We start from the raw sequence: 18,506 nt of genomic DNA on the forward strand, positions 1-18,506 counted from the left end.
CCTTTCTCAACCTTTCTACACTAGAGGATCTTTTAAAATAATGTGCAGGTCTTGGGGTACCCTGATAAAACCAATTCATGGGGTATTGAACTGTTTACGGAACTCTTATTAGCTTGGGAGTGCAAGCTGCAACAGCAGTGCTTTCACTGATATTATTGTGGACTCATTTGCATTTATATGTAGCGCCGCTGTTGTGATTTTGTTCTTACACATGCACTTTGAGCAAATTTTGCACCTATGCGATTAAAAAGATTACTGGTGCCCTGTTGCTAGCTATGCTATATGCAGATGCATCTCATGAAATTATAATAACATAAAAAGGTGATTTATTTCAGTAATTCAATTCAAAAATTGAAACTTATACATTTTATGTAGTTGCATTACACACGGAGTGATATATTTCCAGCATTTCTTTCTTTTAATTTTGATGATTATGGCTTTGGACTTGATAAAACAAAGTGGACCAACATCAGCAGAGGACATGGCTCCAAAATCATCACGGACTGTGGAAACTTCACACTGGACCTCATGCAACTTGGATTTGTCACGGGGTAACGTGGCAGAGGCTGACGTAAGAGGAGTGGCTTACCGGGTAACTGGCGTGGCACAGGTTCACCAGAGGCGCGGAGTCTAAGTGTTAGCCGGTTTTCACCAGGGCCCCAGATGGTGGGGATGGACTTGGCTGCTTGCTAACACCAGGTCACGGCCCCCCGGATTCCCTGGGAGAGCCAGGAACAGGTCCAGGACCAATAGCCGGTAGCAGGTAAACAGATCAGGACGAGACAGGAGGATAGTCAGGACAAGCCATGGTCAGGGCGGGCAGCAGGTAATCAGAAACCAAAGACAAGCCGGGTCAGGTAAACAGGAACAGCAGATATAACAGGCACAGGATACAGGAGAGCTGAAGACAACACAGCAATCACCTAGAGTGACAGCTGTGTTTAAATAGGCCGTTTTGGCGCCAATTTGGTAGCCTCGAACTACACTGAGGTAGCCTCGAACTCTGCCGAGGTAGCCTCGAATTCTACCGAGGTAGCCTCGAACTTCCACCAAGGTAGCCTCAAACTCCGCCAAGGTAGCCTCGAACTCTACCAAGGTAGCCCCGAACTCTACCAAGGTAGCCTCGAACTCTACCAAGGTAGCCTCAGCGCATGCGCATAGGCGTTCGCCGGTTAGCGACGCCAGTGCGCCTGCACAGGGTATTGAGTCCCTGACAGAATTTCTCCACTCTTCCTCAAGACTCTTGGACCTTGATTTCCAAATGATGATTTGGGGAGCCATGTCATCTGCTGGTGCTGGTCCACTGTATTTTATTTAGTTATTGCAGCCCTCTACTAGGACATTCTAGAGCACTTCATGCTTCCCTCTGCTGACCAGCTTTATGGAGATGCTGATTTCATTTTTCAGCAGGACTTGGCACCTGCCCACACTGCCAAAAGTAACAATACCTTGTTTAATGATCATGTTATCTCTGTACTTGATTGGCCAGCAAACTTGTCTGACCTAAACCCCATAGAGAATCTGTGGGGTTGTCAGGACTATTGGGGCTAAAAAGGAATCATATAAGGTCCATACATATTATTTTATACATATTGTTATATTGGGCAGCCTAGCAGCCATTTTGTCATGAGGTGAATGTAAGTTCGTTGTCCTTGGGTAAGGTTTCTTATAGACAATTTTAAAGTCTCAGCACAGACTTTCTCAAGCAATAAATTAAAGAGGCCCCTTGACATCACACCAAGATAAGGTCTAGCCATGGTGGTGCCAAGCTGGGTTCTAATGAGAGTGATGTCAGTCTTGTCTGAGTTTTAACAATGAACAAGAGATCAGAATATTTTTTTTTTAGGGCTCATTTAAAAATATGCTTGAGGAAACATTATTATTATTTGTAGTAATTGTATTAGCGACAATATTATTATGTCTCTCAGCCAACAGATGCTACAGTTCATTGAGGGAACCATGAATGCCAACATGAACTGTGACATACAGAAGCAGAGCATGATCCCCTCCCTTCGGAGACTGGGCTGCAGGGCAGTATTCCAACATGATAACGACCCCAAACACACCTCCAAGACGACCACTGCCTTACTAAAGAAGCTGAGGGTAAAGGTGATGGACTGGCCAAGCATGTCTCCAGACCTAAACCCTATTGAGCATCAGTGGGGCATCCTCAAACATAAGGTGGTGGAGCTCAAGGTCTCTAACATCCACCAGCTCTCTGATGTCATCATGGAGGAGTGGAAGAGGACTCCAGTGGCAACCTGTGAAGCTCTGGTGAACTCCATGCCCAAGAGGGTTAAGGCAGAGCTGGCAAATAATTGTGGCTACAAGATATTGACACTTTGGGCCCAATTTTAAAATTTTCATTTAGGGGTGTACTCACTTTTGTTGCCAACGGTTTAGACATTAATGGCTGTGTGTTGAGTTATTTTGAGGGGACAGCAAATTTACATTGTTATACAAACTGTACACTCACTACTTTACATTGTAGGAAAGTGTCATTTCTTTAGTGTTGTCACGTAAAAAGATATAATAAAATATTTATACAAATGTGAGGGGTGTATTAACTTTTGTGAGATACTGTATATATATATATATATATATATATATATATATATATATATATTTATTTATTTATATATGCAGTATATATTGTAATATAGTAGTATATAATATATACAGTATATATGATAATATAATATTAATAATAACATCAATAATATATTAATGATGTTAAATCATTTAGGTTATTGGACTTAGATTTACTTTCATTGTTATCCTTTTATTATTTTTATTGTTATCCTTATCATTTACCTTATAAAGTAAGTGTATTCTTTAAATTGTGTCCCTGCAGTGCTATGAAACCCTTAGTAGTAGTAATAGTAATATTAGACACATAATTCTGATAGGTGGCAACCATGCTGTGTAAAATATAAATAATACCACAAGGTAGTTTTGGATTTACCTGCAGAAAGCTTCTGCCTTCGCCACCCAAAAGAATATTAAGAGTTTCTCGTGTGTCTAAACTTAGCATTGGAGAAGATATGAAAAGGAAATATTCAGGCAAATATAGCTTTTACAAAATGGCTCACATCCAATATTTCTGACTTACTTGCAAGGGTAAACATCCACAGGGCGTGCGCTGAGGTTATACCGACAGGGATCTGTGTTTAGATCCTGCAAATATAAAAGTGAAGTATTAGTTCTATAATGTTAATTACCAGAAATTCAAGAGTACACGAGGGTGAGCCGGTTCTGTAGCCAGCGAGATGCCTATTAACTCATCAAGCTGCCTTCCTCTATGCAGGAGAGAGGGTCTCATTGAGAAAGGTGGTTGTAATAAAAACTATTCCGGTTACCTAGCATAGCCAATCATATTCTTTCATTGATATTCTGAAGAGCAGTATATATTTTTTTAACAGAATAGGTAATTGGCCAAATGATCAGACAAAGAGTAAACTGTAACTTGCAGTTTATAAAACAGGCTCAAAGTTCCGTCCAATAATGCAAAACTGGTTCAGGATGGCAAAAGCCATGCATACAGTGATGAAAGCTGAACACACATGGATTCCTCATAATGTCTCTGTGGCTCCATCAGGATAACATGTGGCTGCAAAGCATAATCCCTATAAGACTCTATAACAGTGAATTCCAAACTGTGGCCCTTTGCTTTCCTTTATCTGGCCTCTGGGGCACTATTCCTCCCACTGATACAAGGCTCTATAGCTGCCATGGACACCAACAATGGGGCACCATTCCTCCCACTGGTACCAACTTTGGGGCACTATTCCTCTGACTAATACCAGCCCTGATATCAATATGGGCCACTATTCCTCCCACTGATACCAACCATGCATGGGTCACTATTCCTCCCACTGATACCAACCATGGGTCACTATTCCTCCCACTGATACCAACCAAGGGTCACTATTCCTCCCACTGATACCAACCATGGGTCACTATTCCTCCCACTGATACCAACCCTGGGGCACTATTCTTCCCACTGAAACCAACCATGGGGAGTGCCACTGATATCAATGATGGAGCACTATACCTCCCACTGATACCTACTATGGGGCACTATTCCCCCCACTGATACCAACCCTAGGGCACTAATACTCTGACTAATACCCCCACTGATATCAATGATAGGGTACTATTCCTCCCACTGATACCAGTGATGGGGCATTATACCTTTGACTAATACCCCCACTGATATCAATGATGGGGCGCTATTCCACCCACTGATACCAACCATGGGGCACAATTCCTCCCACTGATATCAACCATGGGGCCCTATTCCTTTGACTAATACCCCCACTGATATCAATGATGGAGCACTATTCCACCCACTGATACCAACCATGGGGCACAATTCCTCCCACTGATATCAACCATGGGGCCCTATTCCTCTGACTAATACCCCCACTTATATCAATGATAGGGCACTATTCCTCCCACTGATACCAACCATGAGGCATTATTCCTCCCACAGATACCAACCATGGGGCACTATTACTCTGACTAATACTCCTACGTATACCAACCATGGGGCACTCTTCCTCCCACTGATACTAACAATGGGGCATTATGCCTCCCACTGATACCAATTATGGGGCATTATACTTCTGACTAATACCCCCACTGATATCAATGATGGGGTACTATTTCTCCCACTGATACCAACCATGGGGCACTATTCCTCTGACGAATACCCCCACTGATATCAATTATGGGGTACTATTCCTCCCACTGATACCAATGTTTGGGCATTATTCTTCCAACTGGGCACTATTCTTCTAAATGATACCAAAGATGGGGCTCCATTCATCCCACGAATACCAATAATGAAGCACTATTCCTTCCATTGACACCAACAATGGGGGCGCTATTCCTCCCACTAACATGAACAACGGGACACTATTCCCTCCACTGATACTAATGATGGGGCACTATTCCTCCCAATCACACCAATAATGGGACATTATTCCCCCCACGGATACCAATAATGGGGCATTATTCCTTCCACTGACACTAACAACGATCTGCCTGCATTGCATAGAGAGGCACAGAGACTCAGTGATGCAAGGTGTAATTTGCCTGTTGATTGCGGGGAAGGGGGTCAAAATATAAGCATACTAAATTTCACCTTTTAAACAACATTCATCATATATTACACAATGAGATGCAAAGCAACAAATGTTAAGTAGGGAATGGAAGAAGTCCCCATCATGTTATTTTTGCTGTCTGCAAGATGTCTTTTTACTTTCTAGCCAGGAGATACAGCAGCCAATCAGAAATCAATTCACTGGTTTTCCTGCAGCAAATTAAAATCTAATTGGTTGTGCTAAGTTACAAAACATTTTATATTATCAACGCTCTTTGCATTTTTAAATAATTTAGTTTGTTCAGTATTGACATGCCAACATTCTATACTCCAAGCATCATCTGGGTATAAAGACAAATATAATATTTCACATTTACAATGGGGCCGGTGTGTCAGCCTCCTGTATCTTGTAATGAAGGGTCTGTACTTTTCACCATTGCTATGTATCTGTCGCCATGGGCAGTTTTATATCGCTCAGAGCCAGGCTGTCAACTAGCTGTATATTAGTGAGCGAACCTTTCACCTTTCCTTTCAGCGGAATATGTGTGTCCTGTTTCACCATGCAGTTGGTAAATAAAAGACAGACGTATTTAATGTCACCTTTCCCTCCAGGGTGAGCTACAAATATCAGAAGTACATAGCCGAGCACCAGTAATCCTGTGTCGCCTGTCCTTTGCAGATTTACTGCAACTTGCTTTCTATTTATACTCAATCGGATCAAATAAATATATTTTAGCCTAAAATGAATTCAAATTCATGTATACAAAAATAAAAAATAAGTTTATGCATAAATATATACACACTCACCGGTAGGGGCAGACTGGCAACTTTCGGCCCAGGGGGCAAGTACAAACCGGAGGCCCATGGTGCTCCCCTCCCCCTTTCCCTCAGCCCCCCCCCTTCCACTCTCCCAATCCTCCTGACCCCCATTCCAAGCTGAAGCTCTGCTCCAGGTACTCTGTAATTACCGACTGAATCCAGGTTCCCGACCTGGCCAGCGGGGGGCAGTTGGGGGGAGCTGGGACAGCTCGATTGGGGCTGGCTGGGGCAGAAGAGATTCCAGTGGGGCATGGAACCGACCTCTGCTCAGACACAGTTTACACCATCCATGCTGGGGGGGAGGACTGCGCTTGTCTTCATCCCGCACGCAGTAGGTCAGCGGTAGGAATTCTTTACTTCTCTTCACCAGGAATCCTTTAGACATGTCTGTGGCAGAAGCAGTGCAGCCTTTTACGGGGCATCAGAGCGGCCCAGGGGGCAATTGCCCCCCTGCCCCCTGGCCCAGTCCTCCCCTGCTCACCGGTCACTTTATTAGGTACACCTTGCTAGTATCGGGCTGGGCCCCCTTTTGCCTTCAGAACTGCCTTCATTCTTCGTGGCTAGGGATGGGCTGTGTGTTCGAGTCGAATGTGAGTGAGGGGAACCCGCCCTTGGGATAATAATACTTCTTCTTTTTTAGACACCCGGGTAAAAGTCACAGATGCAACAGTGATGACATGTTTCAGCTACGACTGACCTTACCATGAGTAAGGCCATTCCTGGCTGCCATTTTTTACACTAAAGCAGGGTGGATTTGATTTAAATCAAGTCGATTTAAATCAGCATTTTTAAAAATCAACTGTCATCTCTGTCCCACAGCGGCTCCTCCTCTGACCCGCTGTTGACTCACCGACAGTCCTATTCACTTTAACCCCTTCCGGACTGCTCACGTTGCTGCTACTGCAGCAAGGTGGCAGCCCTGGGTCTGGCGATGTGGACCTACATCACCAGATTCCTGCCTCTCTCGGCGGCGCGCGTGTGCCGCCGGAGGCTCACTCCCTCTTTGTTTAGACTTAGCGGGAGTCGGTCCAGGGGAGGAGATGCAGTGATCACCGCCGCTCTTCCCCGATCATCGGGGAAGACTGAGGAAATCCGCCCTTTGTGTTAACAAAGCGGGCGGATCTCCTCTGTGACAGGCAGGGACAGATCACAGGATTAAGCATAGCTGAACCTGCAATCTGTGTCTGTGTCACACAACCCCCTCCCCCCACACACGTCAGTAAGCATGAGGCACACATTTAACCCCTTGATCACCAACAGTGTTAACCCCTTCCCTGCCAGTGTCATTATTACAGTAACAGTGCATATTTTTAGCACTGATTACTGTAGTAATGTCACTGGTCCCCCCAAAAGTGTCAAAAATACACCGATCTGTCCGCCGCAATGTTGCAGTCCAGCATAAAATCACAGATCGCCGCCATTATTAGTAAAAAAAAAAATAAACAATAAAAATTACTAATCTTTCCCGTAGTTAGTAAACGCGATAACTTTTGCGCAAACCAATCAAAATACGCTTATTGTGATTTTTTTTCACCAAAAATATGTAGCAGAAAACAAATTGGCCTAAAATGTTAAAAAAATTCTATTTGTAAATTTTTTTTGGGGAATGTTATATATCAGAATGTGAAAAATATTGTTTTTTTTTTAAATTGTTGCTCTTTTTTTAAAAAATTTAAAATCCCACAGGTGATCAAATACCACCAAAAGAAAGCTCTATTTGTGGGGGAAAAAAGGACATAAATTTAATTTGGGTACAGGGTCGCACGACCGCGCAATTGTTCGTTGAAGTAACGCAGTGCCGAATCGCAAAATATGGCCGGGTCAGGAATGGGGTAAAATCTTCCGGTCTTAAAGTGGTTAAAAATACGCTCATTGAGAATTTTTTTGTCAAAGACATGTAGCTAAATACATTTTGGCCTAAATATATGACAAAAATTGAATATATTGGATATTTTTAAACTGTCAAAATAGAAAATGTAAATTTTCCGCAAAATTTTCGCTATTGTTTTATTAATATTGCAAAAAATGAAAAGCGCAGAGGTGATAAAATACCACCAAAAGAAAGCTTTGTTTGTGGGAAAAAAAGGACGTAAATTTTGTTTGGGTACAGCATTTCATGACCATGCAATTGTCAGTTAAAGTCACGCAGTGCCAAGTTGAAAAAAGTGGCCTGGTCATTAAGCAGGAAAATCCTCCGGTTTTAAAGTGGTTAATGGGATGGTTGGTGATGCGGCAGCGACACAACAAGGTGGGGGACGTGGCAGCAGCAGGTGAGTGGATGCCCGCTAACAGGCGCTGCCATGATGGATCTGAAGTGACAAGTGCTCTTTAAATGTAAGGATTCATTCTTGCTGGTAGTTACTGTGAAATTGTGTGAATGCATCAATGTTATCTCAGCTTGCAGAGCTTGGATTCATTGAATAAGTTTACCAAAAATGTATATATTGCAGCATATACAGCCTAATGCTAAATAACTAAGCTCCATTTCATACTGAATAAACTAAATTATTACTGTATTTTATCTTAAATAGAAAACTATCTTTAGATAGATTTTACACTAAAAGCATTTTAATAAAATACATTTGATAAAAATTAAAAAAAATTAGATTTAAATAAAAAAAAATCTGATTTAAATTTAAAAAAATTGATTTTGTTAATTTTTTAAAAAAATCATCGATTTTTATCCAACCTGCCCTCAAGTATAACTAAAGGCAAAACTCTTTTTAAAGTTTTGGATAGAGTGGAGAGGGATTAGAACACCTGTCAGTTTTTATTGCCGTCTGTGTCCCCATTAGAGTGATTCACCCTCTCTATTTCTCCTGTTTACCATTATCATTGAAAGTAAAAGTAAAAGAAAATCCAAAATTTTGGGTTCTCCCCCAAAAAAAGTAATATGGGGGAAATCATTCAATGGGGCACTAGTTCCGGTGACCTGGGGGTCCCAAAAAGATTCCCTTAAAAGAGAGTTCCATCCAAAAAGGGAAGCTCCTCTTGTTTGCACCCTCCACTGCCACATTTGGAACTTTTTGGGGGGGGGAGTGGGTACTTGGTTTTGACAGCTACCCGCTCCCATTTCCGGGTAAGATCACCCCTTGGCAATCTACAACATTTCCGGCCTCTCCTCCTTCCCCCTGCTGCCTTCTGGGATACATAGAGAAGACAGCAGGACCATTCAGAAAGCTCAGCACGACTCGCGCATGCGCATACATAGTAGGAAGCAAGCTGTGAAGCCGCAAGGCTTCACTTCCTGTTTATCTTACTTCCTGTTTATCTTACTACAGATGCCAGAGCCTGCATCTGAAGCCGACTGACGAATTCCCTAGGAGTGCCGACATCACGGGATACCTGGATAGGTAAGTGTCCTACATTGCTCAAAAAAATTAAAGGAATACTTTGAAAACACATCAGATCTCAATGAGGAAAAATCTCATGCTGGATATCTGTACGGGTATGGACTGGGTAATGTGTTAGGAACGAAAGGATGCCACATTGTTTGATGGAAATTGAAATTATCACCCTACAGAGGGCTGACACCCCCGAAAATCAAAGTGAAAAAATGATGCAGCAGGCGAGTCCTTTTTGCTGAAATTTCATTGCAGGAATTCAAAATGGTACTCAGCAGTTTGTATGGCCCTCACGTGCTTGTATGCATACCTGACAATGTCGGGGCATTTTACTATGAGACGACAGATGGTGTCCTGGGGTATTTCCTCCCAGATCTGGACCAGGGCATCACTGAGCTCCTGGATAGACTGAGGTGCAACCTGGCGGCGTCAGATTGACCAAAACATAATGTCCCAGAGGTGTTCTATTGGATTTATGTCAGACAAGCCTGGGGGCCATTCAATGGTATTAATTCCTTCATTCTTCAGGAGGAGCTGGATGCATACTCTCACCATATGAAGGAGAAACCCAGGACCCACTGAACCAGCGTAAGGTCTGACAATGAGTCCAAGGATTTCATCCCGATACCTAATGGCAGTCAGGGTGCCATTGTCTAGCCTGTAGAGGGCTGTGTGTCCCTCCATGGATTTGCCTCCCCAGAACATCACTGACCCACCACCATACCGGTTATACTGAACAATGTTACAGGCAGCATAACGTTCTCCACGGCTTCTCCAGACCCTTTCACGTCTGTCACATGCGCTCAGGGGGAACCTTCTCTCTTCTGTGAAAAGCACAGGGCACCAGTGGCGGACCTGACAATTCTGATTTTCAATGGCAAATGCCAATGGAGCTCCATGGTGCTGGGCAGTGAGCACAGGGTCCACTAGAGGACGTCAGGCCCTCAGGCCTCCCTCATGAAGTCTGTTTCTGATTGTTTGGTCAGAGACATTCACACCAGTGGCCTGCTGGAGGTCATGTTGTAGGGCTCTGGCAGTTCTCATTCTGTTCCTCCTTGCACAAAGGAGCAGATACTGGCCATGCTGATGGGTTAAGGACCTTCTATGGCCCTGTCCAGCTCTCCTACAGTAACTGCCTGTCTCCTGGAATCTCCTCCATGCTCTTGAGACTGTGCTGGGGGACACAGCAAACCTTCTGGCAATGGCACGTATCGGTGTGCCATCCTGGAGGAGTTGGACTGCCTGTGCAACCTCTATAGGGTCCAGGTATCGCCTCGTGCTATCAGTAGTGACACTGACCCCAGCCAAATGCAAAAAATAGTGAAAACCAGTCAGAAAAGATGAGTTGGGAAAAAATGTAATGTCCTCCACCTGTAAAACCATTCCTGTTTTGGAGGTTGTCTCATTGTTGCCCATCTAGTGCACCTGTTGTTTATTTCATTAACATCAAAGCAGCTGACACTGAATAACAACCCCCTCTGCTACTTAACTGACCAGATCAATTTCCCAGGAGTTTAATTGACCTAATGCCATACTCTGAATAAAAAGTGTTCCTTTGATTTTTTTGAGCAGTGTATTAAAAGTGAGCAGCTGCCGTATTTGGAAATCTCCCCAATGGGACACAGATGGCAAAAATAAACATTACAGGGGTTATAACCCTCCTTTACTCTATCCAAAATGTAAAAAAAAAAATTGCTTCAAAGCGTAACTCCACTTTTGTTGAGAAAAAAACATTCCCCTCTGGGTGATCTCTGTACATTACAAGGATTTTAACAAACTTTGTTGCAGATTCCTATCTTTTGTTATTCTGAAGAAATCCCTGTTTGTTCCTCTGTGCTGAGTGGGACAAATGGGAGTGGTTTCATAATTATCTATCAGCTGTGGCAGCTGCAGGGCTCTAATGAGGAAAGCTGCTGGGCCTGCATCCCTTTAGACGTGTTCCTATTGGAAGTATCTCACCACAAATGACATTTTTGTTGCAGGGGATGCCAGAAATCTGACTTGTATCTTAGGCAGACTTCTGGGAAAATTGGTGAGCCAATCACACATCAGGAAATGATGTTTCTGGGGTGTGGTCAGTATACATTCTATGTACAGAACAGCTCCAGGTGGCCATATTGCATTGCATTTTCAGAAAATGACAACAGCTGCAGATTGAAAAGGAAAGGTCATTTTTAATAACATTCAATTATAATATGATTTGTGTCACAAATGTATACGCGATTTTGTTCTTTCTTTATTTGCTATTTTTTTCCCCACGAAAGTGGAGTTACCTTTTAACTTTCTCCTACTACGGTGTTAGGAATAGCTACCACCAACCTTTTAGATGAACTTTGTCTTACAAAAAGAGATTTAAAAATTCAAACTGTGTAACACAGTAAAATGTGTTTGTCCTTGGGGATATAAATGTAATATCAAAGATTAAAACATAATGAAACCATCATGTTAGTCATTTTTGTCTCCGTCCTCGAAGATGAAGGTTCCTCTTCATCTTCCTGGGAAGAAATAATGTATTGTTGTGTTTACTTTGAAGTTGCTTTGAAGTGTTTTATTAGCTGAACATTCCTGTACATTAATCTCTGGATACGGGTCAGTCCTGATAAATTTTTGATATCAACATTCCGAACATAATTTCTTACATAGGGGCCAAAAAATTGAGTTTTGATGGAATCAATGGAATATACACCTCAGCATCAGACCCCGCACTACCAAGTAAATTATTTTAAATGTTTATTCAGACAGTTTGACATTAATTTCTTGACTTGACATTCATTTCTTTACACTTTTCTTGACTTTTAGGCTGGTAAAGGATATGACATGAGAACACAGGCATCATAGATCCTTTACTGAGTTCATAGGCTGCAAATCTTTTAAAGTTAACTTTGCTCAATTAAAATTCTTTAACCACTTGACCTCCAGAAGATTTACCCCCCCCCCCCCCCCCAAATGATCAGGCCATTTTTTGCTTTTTGGCACTGCGTTACTTTAACTGATAATTGCGCGGTCATGCACGACGCTGTAAACAAATAAAATGTATGTCATTTTTTTCCCACAAATAGAGCTTTCTTTTGGTGGTATTTGATCACCTATGCGGTTTTTATTTTTTGCGCTATAAACAAAAAAAGAGCGACAATTTTGAAAAAAATAAAATAAAAAAAATATATATATAAATATATATACCAGTATACTGTACAGTATATATATATATATATATATATATATATATATATATATATATATATATTTTACTTTCTGCTATAAAACATATCCAATAGAAAATGTTAAATCCAATTTCTTCATAAATTCAGGCCAATATGTATTCTGCTACATGTTTTTGGTAAAAAACAAAATCCCAACAAGTTGATTGGTTTGTGCAAAATGTATAGCGTCTACAAACTATGATATATATGTATTAATTTTTCTTTATTTAATTATTTTATGAGTAATGGCGGTGATCAGCAACTTATAGCAGGACTGCGATATTGCGGTGAACTTTTGGACACGGGATCACCTGATATGATGTAATCGATAGCCCTATATATAGATAGAGATGTGATGGATATAGGGTATGCACAATTGACCGATAAAGTACTTAATCGCCTGATATGATGTAATCGATAGCCCTATATACAGGTCCTTCTCAAAAAATTAGCATATTGTGATAAAGTTCATTATTTTCTGTAATGCACTGATAAACATTAGACTTTCATATATTTTAGATTCATTACACACAACTGAAGTAGTGCAAGCCTTTTATTGTTTTAATATTGATGATTTTGGCATACAGCTCATGAAAACCCAAAATTCCTATCTCAAAAAATTAGCATATTTCATCCGACTAATATAAGAAAAGTGTTTTTAATACAAAAAAAGTCAACCTTCAAAAAATTATGTTCAGTTATGCACTCAATACTTGGTTGGGAATCCTTTTGCAGAAATGACTGCTTCAATGCGGCGTGGCATGGAGGCAATCAGCCTGTGGCACTGCTGAGGTGTTATGGAGGCCCAGGATGCTTCGATAGCGGCCTTGAGCTCATCCAGAGTGTTGGGTCTTGCGTCTCTCAACTTTCTCTTCACAACATCCCACAGATTCTCTATGGGGTTCAGGTCAGGAGAGTTGGCAGGCCAATTGAGCACAGTAATACCATGGTCAGTAAACCATTTACCAGTGGTTTTGGCATTGTGAGCAGGTGCCAGGTCGTGCTGAAAAATGAAATCTTCATCTCCATAAAGCTTTTCAGCAGATGGAAGCATGAAGTGCTCCAAAATCTCCTGATAGCTAGCTGCATTGACCCTGCCCTTCATAAAACACAGTGGACCAACACCAGCAGCTGACATGGCACCCCAGACCATCACTGACTGTGGGTACTTGACACTGGACTTCAGGCATTTTGGCATTTCCCTCTCCCCAGTCTTCCTCCAGACTCTGGCACCTTGATTTCCGAATGACATGCAAAATTTGCTTTCATCCGAAAAAAGTACTTTGGACCACTGAGCAACAGTCCAGTGCTGCTTCTCTGTAGCCCAGGTCAGGCGCTTCTGCTGCTGTTTCTGGTTCAAAAGTGGCTTGACCTGGGGAATGCGGCACCTGTAGCCCATTTCCTGCACACGCCTGTACACGGTGGCTCTAGATGTTTTTACTCCAGACTCAGTCCACTGCTTCCGCAGGTCCCCCAAGGTCTGGAATCGGTCCTTCTCCACAATCTTCCTCAGGTCCGGTCACCTCTTCTCGTTGTGCAGCGTTTTCTGCCACACTTTTTCCTTCCCACAGACTTCCCACTGAGGTGCCTTGATACAGCACTCTGGGAACAGCCTATTCGTTCAGAAATTTCTTTCTGTGTCTTACCCTCTTGCTTCAGGGTGTCAATGATGGCCTTCTGGACAGCAGTCAGGTCGGCAGTCTTACCCATGATTGCGGTTTTGAGTAATGAACCAGGCTGGGAGTTTTTAAAAGCCTCAGGAATCTTTTGCAGGTGTTTAGAGTTAATTAGTTGATTCAGATGATTAGGTTAATAGCTCGTTTAGAGAACCTTTTCATGATATGCTAAATTTTTGAGATAGGAATTTTGGATTTTCATGAGTTTTCATCAATATTAAAACAATAAAAGGCTTGCACTACTTCAGTTGTGTGTAATGAATCTAAAATATATGAAAGTCTAATGTTTATCAGTACATTACAGAAAATAATGAACTTTATCACAATATGCTAATTTTTTGAGAAGGACCTGTATATAGATAGAGATGTGGTGGATATAGGGTATACGCAAGTGACCGATAAAATACGCAATGACCAGATATGATGTAATTGATAGCCCTATATATAGATAGAGATCTATGTATGGTATATGTTGTATGGTATGCACTACCGAATATACTTCACTATCTGATCTCTGAACTGCCTCACTGCTAGCAATGTCTCACTGCACTGTCTGACAAACTGCAGAAAAACTATTCTCTGCCTGCCTCAAACACTTTCCTCTCCCTGTCTCATCCCCCACACAATCACACTACACGCTGCGGCTGCGCGAGTAGCTTTTATGTAGTGTGGGGGCGTGTACTTAGCCCCTGAGCCATGATTGGCTAAAGACAGCCTGCCTTTTGTCCAAACATGGCAGAGATCATTTGATTGGCCAAAGCATGAGGTCAGGGTGCATGCTTTGGCCAATCACATAACGTACAGCACGCACCGCACGCGCCGCACGCACGCAGTGCATTATGGGATCTTGAATTTCCTGTGAAGAAGCACATTTGTTCGTCATTCTACGAACAATTTAACGATCGATGTTCGGGGGAACTTAGCTTCGAACTCGAATCTCATCCCTAGTTGGAGACATGCTATAAGGACAGTACACTACTACATAGCCTGGTGTCATCTGCAAAGACTGAAATGGTACTTTTAATCCAAAATTCTATATAATTTTAAACAGGTTAAAAAGTAAAGAGTCCAATGCTGAACTTTATGTGGTCACCATGACCAGGGAGGCGTATTTACGTCTCCCTGGTCATGGTGACCACATAAGCCTCCTTTGATCTTATTGCTATATAGCAAGTAAGATCAACTACATCTGGTGAGTTGGAAATCTACCTACCTCATTGACAGCCCGGGGTGTTTCTTCCATCTACTATTCCTTCACCCACTGGGTAGGAATCTGGCAGACAGACTTTTTGTTTCTAAAGCCCCGTACACACGTACCGAATGTCGGCCGAACGATCGGCCGTCTTTTGTCCGGTGCTGTCCTGTCGGTTGAAAAGCGCTAAAGACTGCACACGAATTTTGTCGGCCAACAACAGCGGACTGCAGAAGTGATGTCATGTGATGGTTAACTTTCTGTGTGTTTTTTCTTCTCTGAGCATGCCCAGTCTTGCTCATTTGATGTTTGTCGGCCGAATTCTGTACTGACTGAGGAACAATCGGCCATTCTGGTGTTGGCCAACAAAAATTTTAATGCCTGCACACCAGATTCTGTTCGGCCGAAAAGTCGCAGTCGGTTGTCGGAAGCATCATACTAACAAGCCGACAATCGGCCGATCAGTCGGTGGCCGAATATTTACGGCCGACAATCACTATGTGTGTACAGGCCTTTATCTTCTGAATCTCACTGAGCACTTTATATGTTTATGCACCTTATTTATATTTAATACGGACTTTACGGAGCACCTTATATGTTTTATGCACTTCATATATATGTGATAAGGACTTTTTTGGACTATCTTCTCTTGCACTAGCACTTTTATGTACTGTAGCCAAATGTTTTATTAATTGATACTGATCATGTTTTTATAGTGTTGCAAGCGCTGTGGGTAGTGTGCAATAGGCATGCTAATTGTATTCCATACATTTAATGAATTTACAACATTTAGCAACTCACATGGTTAATGTAAAAGGCACATCTTAGGCTCCATGTACACGGGACGTTGTTAAAAGTCCCTTTGAATGCTGGAATTTTTAGGACGTTTGAAACGTCCGTTCGGTCGCGTTTGTACCCGCGTTTAGCGGCGTTTGCGTTTAGAACCGTTCCTAGAGGTCAAAAAAATGATTCCCCTTTAAAATGGAAAAACGCAAACGCTAAACGCGGGTCATCGCGTTCGGACACGTTCGGACGCGTTTGAAACGCCAGGAAACACACGTTCGAACGCAAATAATTGCGTTCTAAAAACAGTCCCTGAACGCAACTGCCTGCAAATGACTGTAAACGACCTGGTGTACATGGACAGATAAGATAAAATGTAGATGGGTTCAGGGGCTTCTGAAAAAAACGCCCACTTGCTCCTAAACGGCCATTTCCAGCATCCCGTGTACATGGAGCCTAAGTATGCAGGTATCCAGGGTAAAGCTGCCCACATAGACAGTTCTCCACACCGCCATCAGTCTGCAATCGTGACAGGAAGACTATCCTGCAGTGGAGCGATCTGAAAGCGAGGCTTGAAGCGCTCTTGGAGAGCAGCGTGGAAGGGATGGCATTGATGGCGGTGTGGAGGACGGTCTATGTGGACAGCTTTACAACGAATGCCTGAATACTTAGATGTGCCTCTTTTAATCATCAACCATGTGAGTTGCTAAATGTTGTTCCTTCATTAAATGTAACCATATTGCTACACTTAGAGGCGCCTCTCTTCTATTTTATACTCAGTAGCTCCTGCTGGATTCTGCCTTCTGCATTCCCTATTGACACTTTTTTTTCACCACAGAGGTATTCCTACTTACCTACATTTTTTTTTAAATAAATGAATGGTTGTGGAATGAATCATCTGAGTTTCCATAATTTCTTATGATTGATATACGAGTGCTTACAAGGATTACAAGCATGTTTCCGGAAGGAATTATGCTCGGAATCCAAGGTTTTACTGTATAGAGCAGTGATGGCGAACCTTTTTGAGCCTGAGTGCCCAAACTGCAACACAAAACTAACTTATTTATTTCAAAGTGCCAACATCCATCGCCATGCAGCACATCGCCATGCAGCACATCGCACATATCCATCACACTGTAAATTTCTAGTACATATTATGTATCGCTCTTCAGCTCACAACTCTGTTCTCCGGCCACATCACATCAGTGAGCTACACATTACACATCGTCATGTAACTCATAGCACCCCCTCTCACCATGCATTCCACCCCTCCATACAGCTCATGGCACACTTTCCTCTCCATCAAACATCTGGTCCCCCCTCTGCAACTCACCACCCCCTCCCCCGCTGTGGTACGGCAGTGGTGCAGTGACACTCATGTAGCCCATCATGCTCCCTCTGCCCACACACCCATAGCACAGAACACGGTCACATGGCACAGCTCATTACTAGCAGCTCCGGACTCATCTCTGGGCTTTCTCCTCAATGGAACGAAGCGGGTGCATTCGGCAACCCCCCCGGGCAAACAAACGCTCACTTCTCCTCCAACGCTAGTCAACTGGCTGTTCATTCCCTGGATGAGAGAGGTGATTGGCTGCCCAGTTGATTGGCTGTTCATCGCATGGCTGGAGGAGGTGATTGACCACCCTTTCTGCCGGTCTGTGAGTTGGTCCCCCAGCGTTTTCTCCAAAGAGTTGTGCTCTGAGTCAAAGTGCTGTGGGATGATATGGAGGAGGAAGGGCTGTGCCGGGACAGTGCTGAGACACTGGGCGCTATTTCCTCCCAGTGAATTCTGTGGAGCTTTTGTGTGCCCGGAACTGCTCAGAAAACTATAGCTTGGGTGCCCACGGAGAGGGCTCTGCGTGCCAGAGGTGGCACGCGTGCCATAGGTTTGCCATCACTGGTATAGATCTATGGGAATTGTTAGAGAATAAAGAAATCACACATGAATACACACATAGGTTGAACCAGATGGACCTGTGTCTTTATTTCAGCTTCATAAACTATGTAACTATATTAGCCATCTGTGGGGAACTGCGTCAAACGTTTTGGAAAGTAACAGCCACTCTTTTGGCTAAGTGTGTGCCAACTTCCTCATAAAAAGAAATCAGATTTGTTTGACAAGTTCGATCTTTTGTGAATCCACGTTGACTTTTACTTATAATATTGTTTCTCAGCAAACAACACAAACTTCTTTACACAGTGGTGTTTTTTTATGCAGACAAACAGCTGCCTTGTAAGTTTTTGGGGAAGAAATGCACTGGGAATTTTTTAGCTGCCAGAAAACATATGTGTTAGGCAAATAGGGTTAATTTCAGTGCTGGCCAGGATGACCAGTAGCTCTGAGGGCGATACATCTGCACGGCTCAAGTATGGACTTTTTTT

The 18,506-nt window shown here is 42.7% G+C and overlaps 1 protein-coding gene across 1 annotated transcript in view; it reads right to left on the reverse strand.

Moving 5' to 3' along the window:
• The window catches only part of STPG4 (sperm-tail PG-rich repeat containing 4), a gene marked incomplete at its 5' end in the record, with an annotated part of 150,072 nt that overhangs the window by 101,590 nt on the left and 29,976 nt on the right, over positions 1–18,506 (reverse strand). The window contains one exon of the mRNA XM_082252344.1: positions 3,113–3,177. Coding sequence (XP_082108470.1) covers positions 3,113–3,177 — 65 coding nt within the window. The remainder of the gene's footprint in view (positions 1–3,112; positions 3,178–18,506) is intronic.

The sequence above is a fragment of the Pelophylax lessonae genome (assembly GCF_965119305.1).
Source record: "Pelophylax lessonae genome assembly, chromosome: 3".
NCBI lineage: Eukaryota > Metazoa > Chordata > Amphibia > Anura > Ranidae > Pelophylax > Pelophylax lessonae.